This window comes from Balaenoptera ricei, chromosome 10, assembly GCF_028023285.1.
Source record: "Balaenoptera ricei isolate mBalRic1 chromosome 10, mBalRic1.hap2, whole genome shotgun sequence".
Lineage (NCBI taxonomy): Eukaryota > Metazoa > Chordata > Mammalia > Artiodactyla > Balaenopteridae > Balaenoptera > Balaenoptera ricei.
In genome coordinates this window covers 40,496,563-40,518,402 of record NC_082648.1, presented here as the reverse complement: position 1 = coordinate 40,518,402, position 21,840 = coordinate 40,496,563, and the positions used below count along the sequence as shown (strand labels likewise).

The following is a 21,840-nucleotide window of genomic DNA, read 5'->3' as shown; positions in this document are numbered from 1 at the left end:
GGCAGTGGCCTCCCGCCCAGCTCATCCAGGTCCGTTAGCTCACTCCTAAAATTCCAGCAGTCTCCACGTACATCACACCTTCATGCTGATGACCATGTCTCTGATCCTAGCATGGGCCCTGGGAGGCTGGCAGTTGTTCATACCCACTTTGCATAAGATGGGGTGAGGCACAGTGAAAGGGATTCTGGGATTGACTGAAAGATGGTCCCCGTGCTGGGCTTCCACTGCTCCCTGGCTCTGAGGGCTCTGTAGCAGCCCAGGACAGTCTTGACCCGGTTCTGCTCGGTGCCCTGAGAATCTCTTCTTTGGATTGCAGGGTGCTCGCGGCTTTCCAGGAACCCCAGGCCTTCCTGGTGTCAAAGGTCACAGAGTAAGTATCATGGGTGAAGGCATTGGAAGGAAGGGATTGACCAAGGGAGAAAAAAGCTTTTGAGGACATGAATCTTCCTATTTGGCTTCCCCAGAAGTGCGATTGAATGTCTTCTCTTGTCCCGTAGGGTTACCCAGGTCTAGATGGTGCTAAGGGAGAAGCTGGTGCTCCAGGTGTGAAGGTAAGGACCAAGAAGCACACGAGGATGGGGGACGGACAATGAGGAGATGCTACTGAGCTCAGTGGAGTTAGGACGTCTGAACGGCTTGGGTTAGGACAACCAGTCCTACATCCTAATGTACGAACGGCAGTTCTGGAGAGCTCTGGGAATTGTCTCTCACAGAACTAAAGTTTGGGGGTGTCAGTACTAGCTGAGATGACCAGAGCTTTCGGCTTCCTCCATGGGAGTTGTCTGGGGTCCCAGCCACTGACCCTCTGCCTCTTTTTTCCAGGGTGAGAGTGGTTCCCCAGGAGAGAACGGTTCTCCAGGCCCAATGGTGAGTACGAGCGTTCCCCCCGGGAGGGCCTCTCCAGACGCTCTTCAGATACCTTCTAAAGCCTGGCAGGTGGCTTCACAGTAAATGCCACGGCTCCCTTTATGCAAAGTAGATACTCAATTTTGTAGATTGATCTGATTATGAGCAAAAGGCAAAATGTATCAAGTAGATGATTTGGTCAAGGTTTCACCAACATTTCCTTGAAATAGCCCTGTTAGCACACTTGAGGTGTGCTTCAATTTTTACAAATTTCATTTATTTTCAACATTTTGGGGAGCTCATCTATTGCAAGAAGCAAGATGTGCCTCGAACAGGGCTCCCAGTAGGTAACAACAGGCGCACCTGTGTGCTCTGCCATGGCAGAAGAACCTTTGGTGTGATAGGAGCGTCCTGAATCAGGAAGGTGAGGTCAGGAGCATCCACACCTTTGCCTCCTGGGCACTGCACGCTCCCTCCCCTCAGGTGTCCAGGAAGGGCCTGCAGGTTAAGTGATGGTGCAGAGTGTCCTTGAGTCAGCTCACGCTTGTGCTGTCCTGGTGTGTGTTCCAGGGTCCCCGTGGCCTGCCTGGTGAGAGAGGACGGTCCGGCCCTGCTGGCGCCGCGGTGAGTAATTGACAAGACCAAGAGCCACCATTTGTCCAGCACTTTCAAGTTTACGAGGCACTTGCATGTAGGGTTATTCTGCCTGACCCTCAAAACAACCCTGCGAGGTGTAGAGAGTACCATCCTCCCGTGAGGATTCACTCTAGCGTGCCCGTCACAGATTCCCAGGCTGGGTCTGCAGTCGGAGGACTGGGAGTGGGCCACGGGAGGGCTGGTTGGTGAGGGCAGGAGTATCCTTAACCAGCCTCGATTATTCAGGTAATCCCCTCAACAGCCCCACCTGCTCCCTGTCAATCCCGTTAGAATTTATGGACAGACTTTAACTGGCTAGAGTACTGTGCTCCTTTTTGTTCTTTCTGGTTGCTCAGATGCTGCCCTAGAAAAGTACTAACAGTCCAGGGTCAGCTCACATACTTGACATTGGTGCATTGCTGGTGACACTATGATAACACCAGTGCCACCACTTCACGGACACTTCCTCTGTTTAATACCTGAGATGCTTAGTCTCATCCAATCTTCCCTCATATCCTGTGAGGTAGATTCTGTTGTCCTCCGCATTTTAGTGTAGAAGAAACCGAGGCACCGCACGGTTAAATAGCTTAAGACAAACTATGCTTTGCAGCCTCAGACTCTGGTGGCCTCTTGTTAAGGGGGGAAGTTAAGAGCACGGGGATTTGCCTTGGTGGAGGGTGCAGGTGTTTAGCTCTGATCCCTTAGCAATCGAGAGCCCTTGTGGGCGCCTGGTCAGGCGAGTGATGCGATGAAAGCTGTGTTTAAGAAAGATTATGCTCTCTTGTTGATTTCACACCCAGCCACCCAAGCTCTGAGGCCCCTCCTCACGGGTCCTTGCAGGACCGGCCAAAGTAAATCAGCTTCACTCGGTTTTACTGCTTTCCAGATAATGTATCTGTTTTGGCAGAAATTTCCCTCAAAAGCAGGTCAGTGAAATACCAAGCAGCCTCGACCCCCATTTGTCAGCCAGAGCTGTTGAAGTGGCTTGTCCCCGGGTCGCTTTGTGTGAGGGGATTAGAGAGCGCTGGACCTGCCGAGAAACACTGCGATTTCGGCAGGTTGTCAAGACCTGGCCTGTGGGGCCCATGGTGGCCACACTCCGTGAGGGGCACAGATGAGCTGCATCCCTGTTTTCCCTCCTTCCCGGGCACAGTAGACCCTGCTTCTCGCTCCTCCTCGCTGACTCCTGTCCCCGTGGTAGTCAGGCTGGCAGGGTGTGCACAGGATTAGGCATCGAAGATTGACAGCGTCACGTAGTTCCAAGCGCAGGCCGGGGTTCAAGGCCTCGTCAGGGACTGGGCTGGGTTGGCCTCTGCCTGCTGTGGTCACGTGCCCCCCACCTTGGGCCAGACGGTGCCCACTCCCCAGCCTTGCTGCAGGAGGAACCCTGGATGCCCGCTCAGCTCTAGCCTCGCGGGAAGCACTGCAGCTCCCCTCACTCACGGCCAGCCCAGGCCTCTCCTCTGGCTGACCCCTGGAGGGTGGGTGCTTCTCGAAGCGGCCAGGCTAGTCCAGAAGGGGCTCTGGCCAGTGCTGAGGCTTTATGTTCCCTGTGACATTTTCTTCTGTTAAGTCTTCTCTTGCTTCCCTGTTTAATGCCAACGGGGACAGTCTCAGGAGAAACGGACCACAGCCAGGAGGAAGATTTGAGTCTTCTTTAAAACAGGAGCTCCCCGTAAAGCATCCTTCGTCAGCTTCCGAGGAGAGGCAGAGGCAGGTAGACGGCGCTCAGCCGAGGTCCTCCAAGGACCAGGTGCCAGGCCCAGCTCCACCTAGCCTAACGGTCCCCTGGGCCTTGAGGGGCCTTGAGAGAGGCACTAGGGGTGCTCACCACAAACCCAGGACAAAACCCTCAAAGGGCAAGGCGTGTAGAGGAAACGCCGGCAGCCTTGCCTTTCTGTGAAGGAAGTCTTGGGGCAGATGTGGTCCCCGGGCTGTGCCCGGTGCCCTGTCCCCATCACAGAGCTTCTTCCTGGGCTGCTGGCAGATGTCCTGCAGCTTCTCTGTTTTCCATAGAAGCAGGTGGTTTTATGGGTTGGAGGATGGTGGGGCGCAGATCCTGGAGTTAACCAACGCTCAACCAGGGAGTTTACCCGAGTCCCGAGAGGGCTTCCTGCTGTGACAGGCAGGAAGCACTGAGTCAGGGTCGATGCTTGGCTGTTTCGTTCTCCTTTGGCCCAGTTCACCGAATCTTTAAATGATGACTCGGCCTTGGAGTTAGGAATACTTGGGGTCTAAACGGAAGTTTAAGAAATGATGAAATAGCTGGAAAATTACCCAGGCTTTGTTAAGCTGAGAACAAGCCCACTGCCCTCCCGGTTCTCCCAGCCGCCTTGGAGGACCTGCCAGCCTCCTACTCAGCCCTGGGGTACCATGGGGGAGGGCTGAGGCAGGGAGGGATTGGACGTGCGCGCCTCTGACGGTGGCTGCTTCCTTCTCGCTCGCAGGGTGCTCGGGGCAACGATGGCCAACCCGGCCCCGCAGGGCCTCCGGTAAGTTCGCTTCAGCCCCGGCAGGTCTACCTGCGTCCCAGTCAGCCGCCCAATGAAGTTTCAGTGTTTACTCAGTACCCAGGCCATGCTCTGGCTTCTACTGGAAAGGAGGAGAAATAATTTTTCATTGCTGCAAGAGCATGTTGAACAAGCTTTGAAGCAGCGGGTCATTTTTCTCAGCCACGCTTTCGGTAGTTTTCTTGAGGAGGGATAGAGAGGGAGGTGAAAGGATCACCTGCTTCTCACCATGTATTTAGTCAGAAACCTGCTTTGCCTTGTGAAGCCAGGCTTGGGGACACTGGCAGTGGGGACAGTTTTCACCCAGGGACTTTCGGCCACAATGGATGTAGGGCAATATCGGTACAAAGGTGGGACGGCATGTGAGGCGTTGCGGGGGGGGGGGGGTTCTCACTCTGGAGGCTGGAGAGAGTCTGCCCCGAATCAGCATTCACCTCTCCATCCGCTTGCTTCCTCCAGGGTCCCGTGGGTCCTGCTGGCGGTCCTGGCTTCCCCGGTGCTCCTGGTGCCAAGGTGCGTGTCCTGCCCGTTGTGTCAGGAACCCCGCTTTCCCTGTAGCCCTTGCTGACTGCCCCCTGAATGACCCCCCCTTCCCCGCCCCCTTCCCTTCGGAGGCGTGTCCCCCAGCCCCACCCCACCTCCGCTCTCCACGGAAACGAGGAAAAAGCCAGGCACTTGGCAGAGTCACCAGCTGGAAGGGAAAGTAAGATGGAATGATAAAAAGCTGGAGATACAGTTACAGCTTCAGAGTGGGGCAAGGCAGAAAAAGGTGGGGAGACACCTGAGACCTGGGAGGGAGCAGAAGACCAGGAACCAAAGGGAAGAAGGCAAAGCTCAGCCGACTTAGACCCGGAAGAGAGTTGGAGGGAAGTGGGCTCAGAGATGGTTCCACGCTTCCCGCTCGCCGCTGCTTCATCTGGGGGCCTTGGCTCTCCCAAGCCGTGTTAATAGAGTTCTTCCAAGGATTAACAGAGGCCAGTGGGAGGCCAGCCAGTTCAGGGAAAGGCCCCTGTGGCCCAGGAGGGATTCCAATGCGCGTGTGTCCCTGGGAATTCTCTCCTGGTGCCCGCCAGGGGATGAATAAGGAGCCTCCATGCGGTCACTGGCATCAGGTTGCTTTTTCCCTCCTGGGGGTTTCCATGGCAACCAGACAGTGTCTGAGGCCCCAGGAGCCGGGTGAAGGAGACCCATTGTGAAGAGGGACAGCGGAAGGTGAGGGGGCCTGACCTTTAGAAAATAATAATTACAGAAGTAAAGCAAGAATGTTCTGAGAAGAAACCTGAGGAGGCTCTGCCCTCCCTCCAGGTCATCCGTCCTCCCCAGGGACTCCGCTGTCCAGAGAGCCTAGATCGCAGCCAGTTGTAACTTTCAGGAAAAAATGAAAGTAAAAGCAGAGGCCATTTTGGGAAAAGTGGTGTTGGGGTGCTGGACCCAGCTTGCTTCTGCCCTGGCTTTCTGGCTCCCTTCAAACAGGCTTGGCTCAGAGCCTGGGTCACACATCAGCCAGATACAAGCCAAGTGGTGCCCCGAGCTGAGCTGTTTGAGAGCCTGAATAAAAGAGAAAATAGGTAGGGAAGGGGAGGTAGAGGTGCCTGCCCATCTCGGCCATCTGTCCATCATCCCCGTGACACTGGGCCGGCAGGGTTCCCCAGCTTGGGCTTTCCTGAACGGTGCTGACGGGACGAGCATGATGCCAAGCTGTAGCATGAAGCTGTGTGCTTGCTCCTGGTGGTCACCGTACAGGGGGCAGATGGAGAGCACAGTGGGTGGGGTAGGAAGTCATCAGGGCAGCGAGCTCAGCCAGGCAGCCCGTGTGGGAACCCAGGTGCTCAGGAGCAGGACTCAGCTCTTTGGTGCGTGTGTACAGCTTGCCCTGAACAGTTGCTGGCCCACGAGGTCTCTGTCCCCCTGACTTGCCCTCACTCCATCCCTCCCTATCTCTTCCCAGGGTGAAGCTGGCCCCACCGGTGCTCGAGGTCCTGAAGGTGCCCAAGGTCCTCGCGGTGAAGCTGGTACTCCTGGGTCCCCCGGGCCGGCTGGTGCTTCTGTAAGTGTAGCTTCTCTTTTGCCTGAAGGGTCTGGGGTCTGAGGCCTTGGCACACTTGACTCTGTGCTTAGCTATGAGGGAAGTGGCGTCTCAATCATGAAACCTTCATTCTGGCTGAATGCCTGCCACCAGCCCCACCCCCACCCCCCACCCATCTCTAGAGACATGTCTCCCTCCATCGCCTATCCTCCCCCTGAAATGTCCAGTAGGGCCATGCCTGGAATGGACAGCTGCTGCTGCAGCCCCTGGACCTGGGGCCTGGAGGGCTAGGAGATGGCTGGGGTTTATTCTTCGCTGCTTATTTTATAACGACAGTCTCCTTTTTCAGGGTAACCCTGGATCTGATGGAATTCCTGGAGCTAAAGGATCTGCTGTGAGTGCTGCCCTTGGACTTGGCTCCTCCCGGTGGGGTCAGTCCCTCCTCGCCCCCTCTCCTGATGCCTCTCTCTCTGCTCATGCTGATAGGGTGCCCCTGGCATTGCTGGTGCACCCGGCTTCCCTGGGCCCCGTGGTCCACCCGGCCCTCAAGGTGCAACTGGTCCTCTGGGCCCGAAAGGTCAAACGGTAAGATCCAGGATGAACCCCAAGCACCCCAGAGCCAAACCCGCCATCCCTCCTTCCTGCGCTCACACCATGTCCTTTGGTGGGGTGCCTTTAAGGGTTTCGGGAGGTAGGGACAGGGCCGTGGAGAGGACCGAGTGTGAGAACCTGCCTTTCTCCTTTGTTAAGGGTGAGCCTGGTATTGCTGGCTTCAAAGGCGAACAAGGCCCCAAGGGAGAACCGGTGAGTATCTGGCCACCACCCCTGGCCCACTGCCCACCTCTGCAGGAGCTCTGTCGCCTAATCCGGGTTGTCTCAGGCCGTGTCGGAGACGAGATATGACAAGGCTGAGAAGCTGTTGCAGCTTCAGCTCCCATCGCTGGCCTGACCAGCTTGACCAGTTGGAACTGTATACTCTCTCTCTTCCCCCTGGGGCACTTCTGCTCTCCCCGAGCTGATCCTTTGTGGCCTCACTTCCCCAGGTCCCCCAGCCCTGAAACGATAGTCACAGCCACTTCCTCCACACACCAGGCCGGTGCTCGCCCCAGGGCCCGGCGAAGACTCACCCCGTTTCTCTTTTGTGCTGGTTCTCAGGGCCCTGCTGGTCCCCAAGGAGCCCCCGGTCCTGCTGGTGAAGAAGGCAAAAGAGGGTCCCGTGGAGAGCCTGGAGGTGCTGGGCCCGCTGGGCCCCCTGGAGAAAGAGTAAGTGGCCCAGGAGTCCCCACGCTCATTGGGGTGTTACCTGGAGATGCAAGTCCGGTCCCTGTGGCTCTGGGTCTTTGCCGAGTCTGTGGCCTCCTAGACGACCTACTTCTCTTTTCTCCACCCACCACCATGGGGATAGTGAAACTTCTCCTTCTTTGTGTCTCTCCCCGCCACCCCGGGATGACATGAAATAGTTGGAGCTCCTTCCCAGAAAGGTGGGGACAGGCCCAAGAAGTTAATCTCTCAGAATCTTGCAGGCCGTAGCTACTGCGCCACAGAAATTATGGTTGGCGGGTTCGTGGGATGGACCCCCTGGGGTCTGGCAAGGCTCTCTGCAGCCACGGTTGGGTCAGGGGCCACTCTAACTCACAGCCTCTCCTCTCCGCTTCTTCCTAGGGTCCTCCTGGCAACCGTGGGTTCCCAGGTCAGGATGGTCTGGCAGGTCCCAAGGTGAGTCGGGGCACAGGGGCTGGGGTCCCACATCACTGGTCAAATGGCTTTCTGCTGACGCCCTGCCTCCTCTTGTGTAGGGAGCCCCTGGAGAGCGAGGGCCCAGTGGCCTTGCTGGTCCCAAGGGAGCCAATGGTGACCCTGGCCGTCCTGGAGAACCCGGCCTCCCTGGCGCCCGGGTAAGTAGCAGAGCTGCTTTTGTCCTCGGCTTCCAACTTTGAGCAGACTCTTCATGCCCTGCCTCACCTGGTCCCTCCACCCCTGTGCTGCCAGGTTTGGGAGGTCCTGGGGCTGCCCTGACACCCATCCTCTTCTCTCTCCTAAACAAAGGGTCTCACTGGTCGCCCTGGTGATGCTGGTCCTCAAGGCAAAGTTGGTCCTTCTGTAAGTCCATCATCTGGGGTCGCTGAGAGGGGTTGGGGAAATCCTTGGGGAGGCAGATGGGAAAAGAGACAGGAGTTGGGTAGGGGCAGCCCGTGAATTTTGAGAATTGGGGTGGGGGACAGATGGTAGATACTACGGCCAGGTGTGGCCTGTGCAGTGGCTGTGAGTTCTGAAAATGCCACCGCCTTGTGCATTTGGGCCTTCTGTTGGCGGAAGACAAAGCATGATGTGCACTTTCAGGGACAAAACTTATAAGCGAAGGAGTGCCTTGTCACTGATGGGACCTGTGTGTGATGTGGGCTGCTGTTTGCAAACTTGGTTAGTCCCACGTGCTGTATGTCTGGCCAGTGCCCCGCCCTGAGCCTGCTACGTAGTAGGCACTTAGTAGATACTGGATGGACAAATGTGGTCGAGCGTCCATGTTCTGAGAATGGTGTCCTCTCTTTCAGGGAGCCCCTGGTGAAGATGGTCGCCCTGGACCTCCAGGTCCTCAGGGGACTCGTGGGCAGCCTGGTGTCATGGGTTTCCCTGGCCCCAAAGGTGCCAATGTAAGTAATCACCTGCCCTTCCTTTCCTTCCATATGGTGCCACTACCTCCCTGCCCCTGGGGAAAAGGGTGGCCCTGAATAGAGTTAACCCAAGGGCCACGATGGGCAGGATCCATGAGTGCCCTGGGCAGCTTGGACCTCCACGCCCAGCAGGAGTGACTGTGATCGGGGGAAACCCAGGGCTCTTTAGAGCCCTTGGGACATCTCAGCCATGACGTTCATCCATGGGGCAGCGCTATCAGTTCACACCTCTGAGCATAAGAGAGGTGCTGATACTTGGCTTTGGCCTTTGCTGTCCACGAGGCAGTGACCCCCAAGCCCCAATCTCCCAAGCTGGCCATACCCCCACTCCCACCAAAGCCCTCCACCTTACGGCCCTGCACTCTTTCTTCCAGGGTGAGCCTGGCAAAGCTGGTGAGAAAGGATTGCCTGGTGCTCCTGGCCTGAGAGTAAGTACCCTCCCCACTGCCCACGCCTTAGCGTTTGCTGGACCCCCGCAAGGAGAGAGCATCCCTGTGGCATGCTTCTGGGACCCCTAGGTGGCAGTGTGGATTCCTGTGGCTGAGCCCATGCTGCTCTGGGCCTGAGTCCGCACGGGGAGACTTCTGGTGGCTGACAGCAGCCCAGAGAGATGGAGGAGGCTACCATGCTGAGAAGGACTGAGGGGAAGAAGGGGGCCAGGGAAGGACAGGAAGGGAAAGTGTGGAAGTGGAGTTCAGGTGGGGGATCATCTAGAAACTCTGGGCCACATAGTACACCCGCCTGGTCCTGGGGTCTGTAGAACTGAAGAAGAGTGTATCATTACATCACCCCTTTCTCTCCCCTCTAGGGTCTCCCTGGCAAAGATGGTGAGACAGGAGCTGCAGGCCCCCCTGGACCCGCTGTAAGTACCTGCCCAGCCTCTCCAGGTGGCCCGTGGGCAGGAGCTTTGTGGGTAGAGGTGGGGAGTAATGGAGCTGACAGGTGTGGATCTGGGCTGATCCAGGACACCTGACCCAGCCTGAGCTGAGGCAGGGCTTCCCAGGAGGCAGTCTGGACCCCATCGGGGTTGTCAGGGGTGCGGGTCGCTGGTGGGAGGGCAGCGAGGCACGCACACCTTGCTTGGGCAGTGAGGCAAGGTGTCGCCTGCCCTCCTGCGGGCCGGCCCCAGGCCCCTCTAGGCCTAGCTGAGGCTCCCAGAGTCTCTGGAGGCTGGCTCAGCTCGTCTTTGTCTTCCTCCGCAGGGACCTGCCGGGGAACGAGGCGAACAGGGTGCTCCTGGGCCATCTGGGTTCCAGGTAGGTGGCTGGATCAGTCCTGTTCAGGCTCCGTCCACACTCAGGGCTCTGGGGCAGCAGCAGCGCCCCCTCGAGGGGGACCCGGGGACGAGTCTTCCCTGAACCCCCTCCCCTACACCTGCTCTCGCACTGTGCTGGCCTCCCTGCAGGGCGCCGCAGCAAACGCACTCCTTTCCTAACTAAGTCACTTTGGCTTCTAGGGACTTCCTGGCCCGCCCGGTCCCCCAGGTGAAGGTGGAAAACCAGGTGACCAGGTGAGTTTGGGGCTCTTTGAACCTGTAGCCTGTTTAGGTGGGAAGATCTATCCTCATGCCCAGGAGGCAAGGGCAGGAGGGGGCACGAGGAGCCCCATGAGGCCAGGGAGTGCCCAGGACCTGCTGCCCAGCTCTCCACAGAGGACAGTCTGAGCTCAGCCCCCAGCGGGAGGGCGGCTCGGCCAAGGATCTGGGACAGAAAAGCCTCTGCTCTCGCTCGCATCCTTCTTTGTTCCTCAGGGCGTTCCTGGTGAAGCTGGAGCTCCCGGCCTCGTGGGTCCCAGGGTGAGTGTCCCGTCCGCTGTTTCCGCGCGGCCTCCTTGGGCCTGCTCTCTCCCATGTGGTTCTGCCCGCCCGTCCCAGCCCAGCCGTCCTGGGTCTCCTCTCTCTTTGGGCCTCCACCCCATCTCTCCTGCCTGACTGCTCCTTGGTGTCTCTGCCACAGGGTGAACGAGGTTTCCCAGGGGAACGTGGCTCTCCCGGGTCCCAGGGCCTCCAGGGGCCCCGCGGCCTCCCTGGCACTCCTGGCACTGATGGTCCCAAAGTGAGTGAGGCGGGTCCTGCTGGCGGGGGTCCTCTGGGCTGGAAGGGGAGGGGGCTCAGGGGGGATGAAGATGGAAGGAGGGAGGGATGGAGGATGAGACAGAAAGGGGTCTGGGCAGAGGAAGAAGGGAAGGAAAGGGGGCTTGGGGCCTGGGGGGCCCAGGGGAAGTGCTGCCCTCCACAGATTCCTCTCCCACCGCAGGGCGCAGCTGGCCCAGCTGGCCCCACTGGGGCTCAGGGCCCTCCAGGTCTGCAGGGGATGCCCGGTGAGAGAGGAGCAGCTGGCATCGCTGGCCCCAAGGGAGACAGGGTGAGTACCAGGCTGAGCGCGCTTCCGCCACAGCTGGGCTTCCCCACGGCATCTGGGGGTGAGGGTCCCCGTTACCCTCTTGAGGAACTTGGAGACCCCTCCCAGGCTCTCTGTTTGACCTTGAGTGACATCCTGCCCTGACACTTCCCTCCGTCTCACTTCTGTTACTCCTCGTCACCCACCCTGAGACTGAAGCAAATCCCTCTTGGCCAGGCTCTGAGCTCTGCCTGGAGCCCCATTCAGGGGGGCACTGAGCTGGCAAAGGGGATCTTGGAATGCCTCCCTGAGGTGGCCCGTTTTTCTCTATCCCGCAGGGTGATGTTGGTGAGAAAGGCCCTGAGGGAGCCCCCGGGAAGGACGGTGGACGAGTAAGTGGATGCTGGTTGCAGGCTCCCTGGGGTTGGGATGGGGATGGATGTAGGGGACCTCATGCACTCAGGGGACAGAGGGGCGCCGTGTGAGCGTGGTCTCTGCTCCCATCTCAGTGTTGTGGGCTGGGCAACTACAGGGACTTCCCTGACAAAAGTGGGGGCCCCAGGGTGAGAGGGAGCTCTGGGGGCCACGGGAGGGTACACCAAGGTCCGCTGGGTGTGGCGTCTCCAGGCTCCCTGTTGGGCTCCGCGTCCCTGCCTGCCTCTCACCGCCCCTCACTCCGCCTTCTCCCCCCACAGGGTCTGACTGGCCCCATTGGCCCCCCTGGCCCGGCCGGTGCCAACGGTGAGAAGGTGAGTCGTGGATGCCTTTCCTCGCTCTGCCTTGCCTCCCCCATCAAATCTCCTTCTCATCTCCTGCCAAAGACTGCTCTCTCTTCCCCTCGACACCTGTTGGTCTGGTCTCCTGCCCTGCAGAGGCTGCGAGGAGTGGAGGGTGGGGGCTCTTCTTAGAGGCAAAGTCATGGCTGTGTGCACCGCCGAGGGAAGCCGTTGGATGGGGGGGGTATGGGTGTCTTCAGCAAAGGCCCCAAGTAGGTGCAGGTATGGCCAAAGCAACAAGGGGAGAACATGCCGCGGGTCGGAGGGGAGACCAGAGCCCCCGTCCCCCTTCAGGGCTCTCTGGATGCACTTTGCCCTGGAAGGGCCCCCCTCTCACCCCACATCCCTCATCCTTGGCTTTTGTCCCCTGCCCACCCCACCCCGGCCCACTTTAGGGAGAAGTTGGACCTCCTGGTCCTGCAGGAACTGTTGGTGCTCGCGGCGCCCCGGTGAGTATCTGCCCCTGAGCCCGGCCCTGCAGGCCCCCGGGCACGGCTCCCACCCTGCCCTCTGGGCCTGGGGGTGGGAGGAGAGATGAGAAAGGAAGGGAGAAGGCACGTCCCCCCATGATGTGATCAGGGTGGAGGGCCTTCGGGTCCCCGGATCCTCTGACCGCGAGAGGCTTTCTGACCTGGGTCCCTTTATTTAGGACGGAGCCTCCCGACCCCCCTTCCCTCTGGGGGTTACTGTGCAGTAGGCTAGGCTGGGCCAGAGCGGGCTCTGGGCTCACAGGAGGGCACAGAGCAGGCCGCAGCTGAGCCTCACCCCTCCCGGCCCTCTTCTCTCACAGGGTGAACGTGGCGAGACTGGACCCCCCGGACCCGCTGGATTTGCCGGTCCTCCTGTGAGTATCTCTGTCCGCCTCTCCCTCCCTCCCATGCCCTCCGCTCTGGCCATCTCGCGTCATTCCCCAAGGACACCTTCCCGCCTGCGGCGGGTGGGGAGGGAGGGACAGGATTTAAAGAAGAGGGAAATGGCTCCTCTCCGTCCACATCTCCACACCGATGTAACCGTCCTACCTGAGACTCGGTGTCCAGGCCCAGGGTGGACGCACACACTCACACAGTCTCTGGCCCCTTTGGAGGAACCTCGAGTGTTTGCCCGCACTCACTGGCTTCCTCCTCCTTCCCGGGACAGGGTGCTGACGGCCAGCCCGGTGCCAAAGGCGAGCAAGGAGAGGCTGGCCAGAAAGGTGACGCTGGTGCCCCGGGTCCTCAGGGCCCCTCTGGAGCTCCCGGGCCTCAGGTGGGTAACGCTGAGCTCCCCCCCGGCAACCGATCCCACAGGGTAGGCGGTGCTGGGTGCCAGGAGAGGGGCCTGGGCAGGCAGAGGTGGCTAGGAGGCCTGGGGATGGCCGCCTGTGTTTAGGGCCCTCCACCCAGCAGACTCCGGAGCCGCTGCTGCAGCCACAGGAGCGGGAGGCTGCAGGGAGGAGGAATTTGTGCTCAGGGGTAAAGGTTCAAGGAGCTAAGCTGGCTTTCAGTGCCGTGGGTGTGGGTGTGTGGCTGGGGGCCGGACACAGGGTACCAGCCGCTGGGTCTCCCTGAGCACAGACGGCCTGGGGCAGAGCGGCCAGTCTCCTGGGAGACCTTGGACTGGCTCTGAGGACACCTGATGGGCCTGCCCTCCCCGAGGTCTCCTAGAACACGAGTCTCCTGTGGGTCAGGGTGGCAGGCCCACCTGTGACAGCCTCTCCAGGCTGGGATTTTAGTGCTGACAAAGCTGCGTCTTTGAGAACCTAGCTCTCAGGAGTCCACGGTCGGGGCTCAGAAGGAACTCACGCCCAGAAGCCCACAGCCCTGCCCCGGGGCGACCGGGCCTCACTGTCTCCCTCCTTCCTCCTCAGGGTCCTACTGGTGTGACTGGTCCTAAAGGAGCCCGAGGTGCTCAAGGTCCCCCGGTGAGCGAGGCCCCCATTCCCACTGTCACTGGGCCGGGTGGAGGGCACTGTAGGGGCAGTGGCTTCTCTCGCACCCACCCCTGGCCTCAGGAAGGAGGCCTGGCCCCAGGGACCCCACCCTGCCTCCTTCCCTCTCAGGCCGAGCCCCTCCCACACAGAGCCCACCCCACAGCCGGGTGGGAGAGAGGGCGCCCCCCCCCAGCGCTGACCGCCCCAGCCGCATCCTCCCCCTGCAGGGGCTGGAGGCTGAGAAGCTGCAGCTGCACGAGGCAGCGGCCAGACCTGGGGGCCCTTTCTCCCTCTCTAGCTCTCCCCTTGCTGCCGTGCGCCCCTTGCCCCTTTCCACACCAGCCTATGAGATCCCCGCCCCCAAATTTGATTCTTGGGCCTCCTGAGGGTCTGAGGTACTCAGGGTCCTCTTCTCGTCACATAGGGGGCCACCGGATTCCCCGGAGCTGCAGGCCGCGTCGGACCCCCAGGTTCCAATGTAAGTGCTGCCCCCGGCTGTTTCCTCCCTAACTCCAGGCATGGGAGGCACAGGCAGGGGTCGAAGAGTCTGGCCCAGTCCCCCACACGTCTGTGTGCCCATCCCCACTCCTGGGAACAGTAGTTAACTGACCACAGGGACCTGTTCTCCTTGTAGACAGCTGGGAGCAGGGCGGTGTGCCCTCTTGCTGGCCACGGGCTTCTGGCTCCGTGGACAGGGCAGGGCTGGTACAGTTGCTTTCATCGTGGACACACACTTCTTGAGCACACTGTGCTTTGTAAGAATGTCTGCATCTTGCTCTTGAGGAGTTCGCAGGAGTGGGAGGAGAGGTGATGAGAAGTCCCCCAGCTCACCAACACCACCAAGTGCAGAGGGAGCGGGCGCAGAGGCTTAGGGGCCAGGAGCAAGGCTGGAGCTGTTCCTTGAGGACCGGTGGTGGGACTGAGGCCACAGGGAAGGAGGCAGGAGGGAGTCCAGGTAGATCAGAGAAAGGAAAGTGTGCAGAGGCTGGAGAAGCCAGGCTGGCTTGAAGCCAGAGCTCACGGGGGAGAGAAGATGGAAGATGTAGCCCGGGGTGGGGGTCAGGCTGCCCTTAGGGTGGAGGAAGCCCCCAGAGGGTCACCGTGGCTTTGGCAGCCTGGAAGGATGGTGAAGGGTGAGATGAGTTCTCACTTCCTGCATTTGCTCCTTCTAGGGCAACCCTGGACCCCCCGGCCCCCCTGGTCCTTCTGGAAAAGATGGTCCCAAAGGTGCTCGAGGAGACAGCGGCCCCCCTGGCCGAGCTGGTGACCCTGGCCTCCAAGGTCCTTCCGGACCCCCTGGCGAGAAGGGAGAGCCTGGAGACGACGGTCCTTCTGTAAGTCCCACCCCAGGCTGGGGAGCCCAGGGCCAAGGTCCCTGGAGCAGGAGTGTGAAGGGCACGTGGGCCCACAGAGCCCAGAGTGGGGGGGGGGGGGGGGGGCAGGACGGTGGGGCTGCCGGGGAGGGGCGGGCGCCGCAGAGAGACGTGCCCTGACCCCTGCAGTGGGCAGCCAGCCGCCTCACGGATGGGTGGGGGGCGGCTCCGTGTCACTTCTCAAGTTCTCACCTCCCTCCTCTCCTCCCTCAGGGTCCCGACGGTCCTCCAGGTCCCCAGGGTCTGGCTGGTCAGAGGGGCATCGTTGGTCTGCCTGGGCAGCGTGGTGAGCGAGGATTCCCCGGCCTGCCCGGCCCATCGGTGAGTGGGGATGCCCCTTCCTCCGCGCGGGCCGGGCCCAGCCTGGCTCGGGTGGAGGCTCTTCACCTGGTGCTCTCGGCGGCCCGGCCGCCCCGAGGCTGCCACCCGCTCCGTACCGTCTGAACTGAGCCCCGGTCAGCGCCCTCCCCAGGAGGGGCCTCGGAGCGCGCACTCATCCTCCTCGTTGCTGTCCCCCAGGGTGAGCCTGGCAAGCAGGGAGCTCCTGGAGCATCTGGAGACCGAGGCCCCCCTGGCCCCGTGGGTCCTCCCGGCCTGACTGGTCCTGCGGGTGAACCTGGACGCGAGGTGTGCGGTGGGATCCACTGTGGGGTAGCCCGTTCTAGGGAGAAGGGAGCCCTGGAGAAGGGGGTGACAGACGGGCCGAGCCCAAGCGCCCAGCTGTGATGGGAAGGTGGTGACGGGAGAGAGAGGGCACGGAGACTGAGAGCTGGGCTCCTGAGGGAGGACGGGAAGCAGAGGCGGGGATGGCGGGCAGCTCTGATGGCGTCCGTTTCCCTTTGCGCAGGGAAGCCCTGGTGCTGACGGCCCCCCCGGCAGAGACGGTGCAGCTGGAGTCAAGGTGAGTATCAGGGTCTCACTCAAGGTGAGTGCAGTGGGGCGGGGAGGACATTCCATTGGCCTGGCAGGTTTGGGGTCAGAATCACGTCTCTCCTTGCCTCTTCTGGAACGTTCCTCTCTGAGCCTGAGACCTCTCTCCTGACAGGGCGATCGTGGTGAGACCGGTCCCGTGGGTGGCCCCGGAGCCCCAGGGGCCCCTGGCTCTCCTGGCCCCGCCGGCCCAATCGGCAAGCAGGGAGACCGAGGAGAAGCTGTGAGTATCTTCGAGTCAGTAAAAGGCACGGTGGAGGAGGGTGGCTGCGTGGGTAGGGAGCTTTCCACCACCCGCCCTCCCCCACGCCAGGCCCTGGACGCGTCCCTGGGGTGGGCTGTGGAGCAGTAGCCTCCGTGCCCAGCCCGGGGCAGACGCAGAAGAGGGCCGTGCCTGTCCTGACTGTGCTCTGATGCTGCCCCCACTCTCCCCACAGGGTGCACAAGGCCCCATGGGACCCTCAGGACCAGCCGGAGCCCGGGGATTGCCAGTGAGTATCTGAGCGTCCGGTGCTGGGTCCCCGACAGGCAGGTTCAGGGGGCAGCAGGGACCTGGGGCTCCTTGGCTCGGGTGAGGCTGGCAGAGGCTGGCCTGAGCTGAGCAAACCTGTGTCTCTGTGTCTTGTTCCCAGGGTCCTCAAGGCCCCCGAGGTGACAAAGGAGAAACGGGAGAGGCTGGCGAGAGGGGACTGAAGGGACACCGTGGCTTCACTGGTCTGCAGGGTCTGCCCGGTCCCCCCGTGAGTGCCGCTGGCTGCGCTTGGCTCCCCAAGGCGTCCCACTTCACAGAGCCCACCTGAGTTTCCCAAGCTGCTCCGGCGACTTGGGATCATCCTGAGAAATGTCCAGGACCTCCTCAGGGTTGGAGGGAGGAGCACATGGAAGGGGCACAGGGGCGGGACATGTATGTGCTCCCCCAACTCCCAGTATATACACATGTTCAAGAAGGCCTCCTGACATGGAAGATGGGGCCCTGTCTGTGCTGACCTCTGACCTTTGCCTCTTCCCGCTGCCCAGGGTCCTGCTGGAGACCAAGGTACTTCTGGTCCTGCCGGTCCTTCTGGCCCCAGAGTAAGTGAGACGGAGAGAACCCTTCCTCCGGGGTGGGACCAGGGTGCTGGTCAGGTGTTTGGTGAGGAGGGAAATGTGGCTGCTTCTGGGGGAGCCTCGGGCTCAGGGGCCTCACTCAGCAGCAGAAGTGGGCCTGGCTCGGTGAGACTGTGGTCAGAGAAGTACCTGAGATCACAGGACGAACACGAGAGCAGCTCTCGGCTGTCAGACGTTGGTCTGCATCCTATCCCTGGGAATAGGATTTTACAAAGAGGACTGTGGGGAGTAGGAGAGCCGTGGCGCCATCCTGCTGGTTCTTGGCCACACGGAGACCAGCATGGGGTTCTGTGACTGAGAAACGGGAAAACTTGGGAAGAGAGCAGCTATTAGTGCTACCAGGACGGCCACCTCACCAGCCCCGGCTTCTCCCGGACCTTCCCTGTGTCGATGGCTCTCATCTCACTGCCTTTCTCTCTACCGGCCCGCAGGGTCCTCCTGGCCCCGTCGGTCCCTCTGGCAAAGATGGCGCTAATGGAATCCCCGGCCCCATTGGACCTCCTGGACCCCGTGGACGTTCAGGCGAAACTGGCCCTGCTGTGAGTGTCCTTCCTGCTGTCTGGGGTGTTCCCAGCACCGGGAGGCTTGAGCTCTCTGATGCTAAGGGCTTCTTTCGGGGCATCAGCCTGCAGCTAATGTGACAGCATCCTTTATCCTGGGAGCTCCATGGAAGTTCAAAGAGTCCATGAGACAGAGAAGAGAGGGGCTAATGAAAAAACAGGGAGCATTCTATGGTTTTCTTGGTCTTGGCCTGCTGCACACACACACACACACACACACATACACACACACATGCACACACCCAACCTCACGGGACTGGGAAGAAGACATCCTAGTACATTCTAGCAGGTGGGGATGGACACCGGAGGGGCATCTCCCTGTAATTCCTGACTGATTTCTCTGTTTCCTGCTGCAGGGTCCTCCTGGAAATCCTGGACCCCCTGGCCCTCCAGGTCCCCCTGGCCCTGGCATTGACATGTCCGCCTTTGCTGGCCTAGGCCAGAGAGAGAAGGGCCCCGACCCCCTGCAGTACATGCGGGCCGATGAGGCAGCCGGCAACCTGAGACAGCACGACGCCGAGGTGGATGCCACACTCAAGTCCCTCAACAACCAGATCGAGAGCATCCGCAGCCCTGAGGGATCCCGCAAGAACCCTGCTCGCACCTGCCGGGACCTGAAACTCTGTCACCCTGAGTGGAAGAGCGGTGAGCCTGGAGGGCAGGATCCCCGCCCCGGAGAATAGGAAGTCAGCCCGCTGGGCATGGCCCCCTTCTGAAGGAGGGAGCAGGCATCTCTTAGTGCCGGGCAGAGTCAGGCCTGGAAGGTTCTGGCACTGGTGGCTCCCCCATTTCACAGCAGAGAAACTGCAGCCCTGGTCCCGTCCTGCCATGACTACATGGTGGAAGTGACTTCAGGGTAGAGTTCCATCCACCAGGCAGGCCCTGCTCCTGTCCCTTTGCCTGCACCCCTGTTTAGCCCTGGACATTCCCATCCGGGTCTCCTCGCCCGGATCCCTCCCTCTCCCCTCCCTTTGGCCGCATGTGGCCCTCACGCCCTGCTCCTCTCCCCCTGGTGTCCCCGTAGGCCTTTCTGTCACCCCAGGCAGGCCTGGCCCTCTCGGGAGCGTGTGTCTGTGCCTGTCTGAGCCCCGATGGGGTGTTGCCTCTCCGCTGCAGGAGATTACTGGATCGACCCGAACCAGGGCTGCACCCTGGACGCCATGAAGGTTTTCTGCAACATGGACACTGGCGAGACCTGCGTCTACCCCAGCCCGGCCAGCGTCCCCAAGAAGAACTGGTGGAGCAGCAAGAGCAAGGACAAGAAACACATCTGGTTCGGAGAAACCATCAACGGTGGCTTCCACGTGAGTCCCCGCTTGCTCTAGGCCAGGGACGGCGCCTCAGCAGCCTTCTCTGCTTTCTCCCTGGCAGTTTTTAGCGCCTTGCTCACATAGCGCCTTGCTCGCAGAGTTGAGGGGAAGGAAAGAGGAGGGGTAGGATTTTTTCCCATTTCGAGGTGGAGGGAGAGTCCTTGGAGGCTTGCTCCACTCCCTGGAAGCTAAAATGTCTTCCCAGTGACCTGCCCCCCCCAGCCCCCTTCAGCTCCTCCGAACCCTGGTCGGAGGCCCCCGCCCCCGGGCCTCACGCCACTGCTCTCTGCCCTCCCAGTTCAGCTATGGAGATGACAACCTGGCTCCCAACACCGCCAACGTCCAGATGACCTTCCTGCGCCTGCTGTCCACCGAGGGCTCCCAGAACGTCACCTACCACTGCAAGAACAGCATCGCCTACCTGGACGAAGCCGCGGGCAACCTCAAGAAGGCCCTGCTCCTCCAGGGCTCCAACGACGTGGAGATCCGGGCTGAGGGCAACAGCAGGTTCACGTATACTGTTCTGAAGGATGGCTGCACGGTGAGTCAGGCCGGCTGGGCCGCCAGAGAGATGAGCTTCCCGGGGCCCCGGGCTGGAGCGGGCAGAGGGCTGGTCCACAGCAGGCATCGTAGTCCTAAAGGGGCACGAGCGTGAGGGGCTACGTGGGGATGACACGCGGAGCGACAGGTGTGGCAGTGGAGCGTGTTGTTCCGTCTCCTCCCCTCCCTTGGCTCAGCGGGTCCAGTGGCTTGGAGGAACGCTCGTGCAACGTGCGTGCGCCTCTGCCCTTGCAGGCCGGGTCACTGCGGAGAGTGGGGAGGAGAAGGGCAGGGGGAGGAGGCCCTACTGCTGAGGACTGGAGTCGAGGTGGAGGTCAATCCAAAAGAGGTCTAGGCCCCCCGCGTGTGTTCTGTGCTTTGTGTTCAGTTTTGGGGTCCAGGGCAGCTGGCACCGGCTTGTAAGGCAGCCACCGACTCTCCTCTCTTTCTCCCCTAGAAACACACCGGTAAGTGGGGCAAGACTATGATCGAGTACCGGTCGCAGAAGACCTCACGCCTCCCCATCATTGACATTGCACCCATGGACATAGGAGGGCCCGAGCAGGAATTCGGTGTGGACATAGGGCCTGTCTGCTTCTTGTAAAAACCCGAACCCAGAAACAACACAATCCATTGCAAACCCAAAGGACCCAAGTACTTTCCAATCCCAGTCACTCTAGGACTCTGCACTGAATGGCTGACCTGACCTGATGTCCATTCATCCCACCCTCTCACAGTTTGGACTTTTCTCCCTTCTCTAAGAGACCTGAACTGGGCAGACTGCAAAATAAAATCTCGGTGTTCTATTTATTTATTGTCTTCCTGTAAGACCTTTGGGTCAAGGCAGAGGCAGGAAACTAACTGGTGTGAGTCAAACGCCCCCTGAGTGACTGCCCCCCCAGCCCAGGCAAGAGAACCCCCCCTTCAGGTGCTGGGCGCAGGAACTGTGTGTGTCCTACACAATGGTGCTATTCTGTGTCAAACACCTCTGTATTTTTTAAAATGTCAATTGATATTAAAAACAAAAAATTATTGGAAAGTACATACTGGCTTGTGCTTTGTTCTTTATTTTCCATTAGTCCTGGAGTCTGTGGGCAGGACAGAATCCTCTTTCGTAAACTTTGGCACCAAGTGGAACCCAGGGGTGAACTAGGAACAGAGACCAAGGTTTGGGAAGGGAGGCACACGAGAGGGGGTGGCCTTGTTCCTGAGCATAAGCCCAGACACACCTCCAGGCGGATTAGTGCAAGAGAAAAGACGACGTGCTCTGAACTCCGATGGGGAGGTGGGGCCTGCATCGTGCCACTCGGGAGAGACCAGAGACGCCCCGAGGGAGGAGGGGTGCACAGTGCAGGGGGGAGGGGAGGGGAGGGAATCCACAGAGGCCCACGATAAGTGCACACAGTCAGACAATCTATTTATCTGTATCTTTCCCTCAGACTTCAGTTCAAGGAGAAGTGTTAGTGCTGAACACTCGCCCCACCCCTTATTCCTTTTTCCTGGGCCCCGTTCCTCACTTCCTGGGCTGGCACCTAAAGCTTCCATGGATGTCTTCTCAACACACAGAGTGTTCCTTTCTTGCCTTCCAAAGACTTGTGTATGTGGGGCAAAAATGAGGAAGTGGTCACCTTTTCCACTAGAGGGCGCTAGTTCCCGACAAACTAAAAGAGTGAAATGCAAACATAATTAAGAACACACAATTAGAAGAGCTATCTCATAATTTAAAATAAACAACCCTTCCATATACCAAGAGAGCTAGTGGGGGCAAGGGGGGAGAGGTATGCGGATGCTTATGGAAACCTCCTCAGACCACATATGGAGCTGAATCGTGGAGTTTGGTTCCAACCTGTCAGCCACACTCAAAGCCTACCCTGCTCCCTAGCTCACTTCACTGCCCACAGTGGTGTCAGAGCTACTTATTCTAAAGCAGCTCAATAGATCGTGAGCATCGGCTCGGTCCCTGGTAAGAGGAGTCCCATTTGCATCAGGATATAAAGCTGATCCCTCGTAGCCCACCCATTTCCCGGGTACCCAGTAAAACCTAGAAATAATCGCAACTGCTGCATAGGTAACTGATGAATGAACCAGAAGGGAAGAGAAGCAGCGGGACAGAAAGCCCTGCATCTGTGGTCAGATCAAAACGCACCACCCTGGGTGACAGTGCTGCACTACAGTATTACTGCCCCCTTGTCCCGACCTGGGCCAGAGGCTCACCACTAGTTCCCATGATCCCTGATGCCCCAGGGAAGGCAGAAGGTCTCTCCAGGCACAATAACCTCTCAGATAACATTCTGACCCCAGCAGGACAG

The 21,840-nt window shown here is 59.9% G+C and overlaps 1 protein-coding gene across 1 annotated transcript; it reads left to right on the top strand.

Annotated features, from left to right (window-relative positions):
• The first annotated feature begins 843 nt into the window (after window positions 1-843).
• On the top strand, window positions 844-20,530 carry COL2A1 (collagen type II alpha 1 chain). The gene is made up of 40 exons (XM_059935767.1): window positions 844-867; window positions 1,417-1,470; window positions 3,930-3,974; window positions 4,452-4,505; window positions 5,941-6,039; window positions 6,355-6,412; window positions 6,505-6,603; window positions 6,769-6,822; window positions 7,174-7,281; window positions 7,681-7,734; window positions 7,815-7,913; window positions 8,065-8,118; window positions 8,568-8,666; window positions 9,062-9,115; window positions 9,496-9,549; window positions 9,890-9,943; window positions 10,144-10,197; window positions 10,438-10,482; window positions 10,643-10,741; window positions 10,943-11,050; window positions 11,365-11,418; window positions 11,722-11,775; window positions 12,198-12,251; window positions 12,593-12,646; window positions 12,940-13,047; window positions 13,649-13,702; window positions 14,136-14,189; window positions 14,884-15,045; window positions 15,298-15,405; window positions 15,604-15,711; window positions 15,932-15,985; window positions 16,130-16,237; window positions 16,452-16,505; window positions 16,647-16,754; window positions 17,032-17,085; window positions 17,553-17,660; window positions 18,038-18,326; window positions 18,798-18,985; window positions 19,290-19,532; window positions 19,989-20,530. The coding sequence occupies exons 3-40, from the start codon at window positions 3,946-3,948 to the stop codon at window positions 20,133-20,135; spliced, it is 3,438 nt and encodes a 1,145-aa protein (XP_059791750.1). The 5' UTR covers window positions 844-867; window positions 1,417-1,470; window positions 3,930-3,945; the 3' UTR covers window positions 20,136-20,530.
• The last annotated feature ends 1,310 nt before the right edge of the window (window positions 20,531-21,840 follow it).

Excerpts from the sequence above, each read along its gene's own strand:
- COL2A1 (XM_059935767.1), top strand. The coding sequence starts at position 3,946 with ATGGCCAACCCGGCCCCGCAGGGCCTCCG. Across the intron at positions 7,735-7,814 it reads ATGGTCTGGCAGGTCCCAAG|GGAGCCCCTGGAGAGCGAGG; the intron begins GTGAGTCGGGGC and ends CCTCTTGTGTAG. Across the intron at positions 12,252-12,592 it reads TTGGTGCTCGCGGCGCCCCG|GGTGAACGTGGCGAGACTGG; the intron begins GTGAGTATCTGC and ends CTTCTCTCACAG.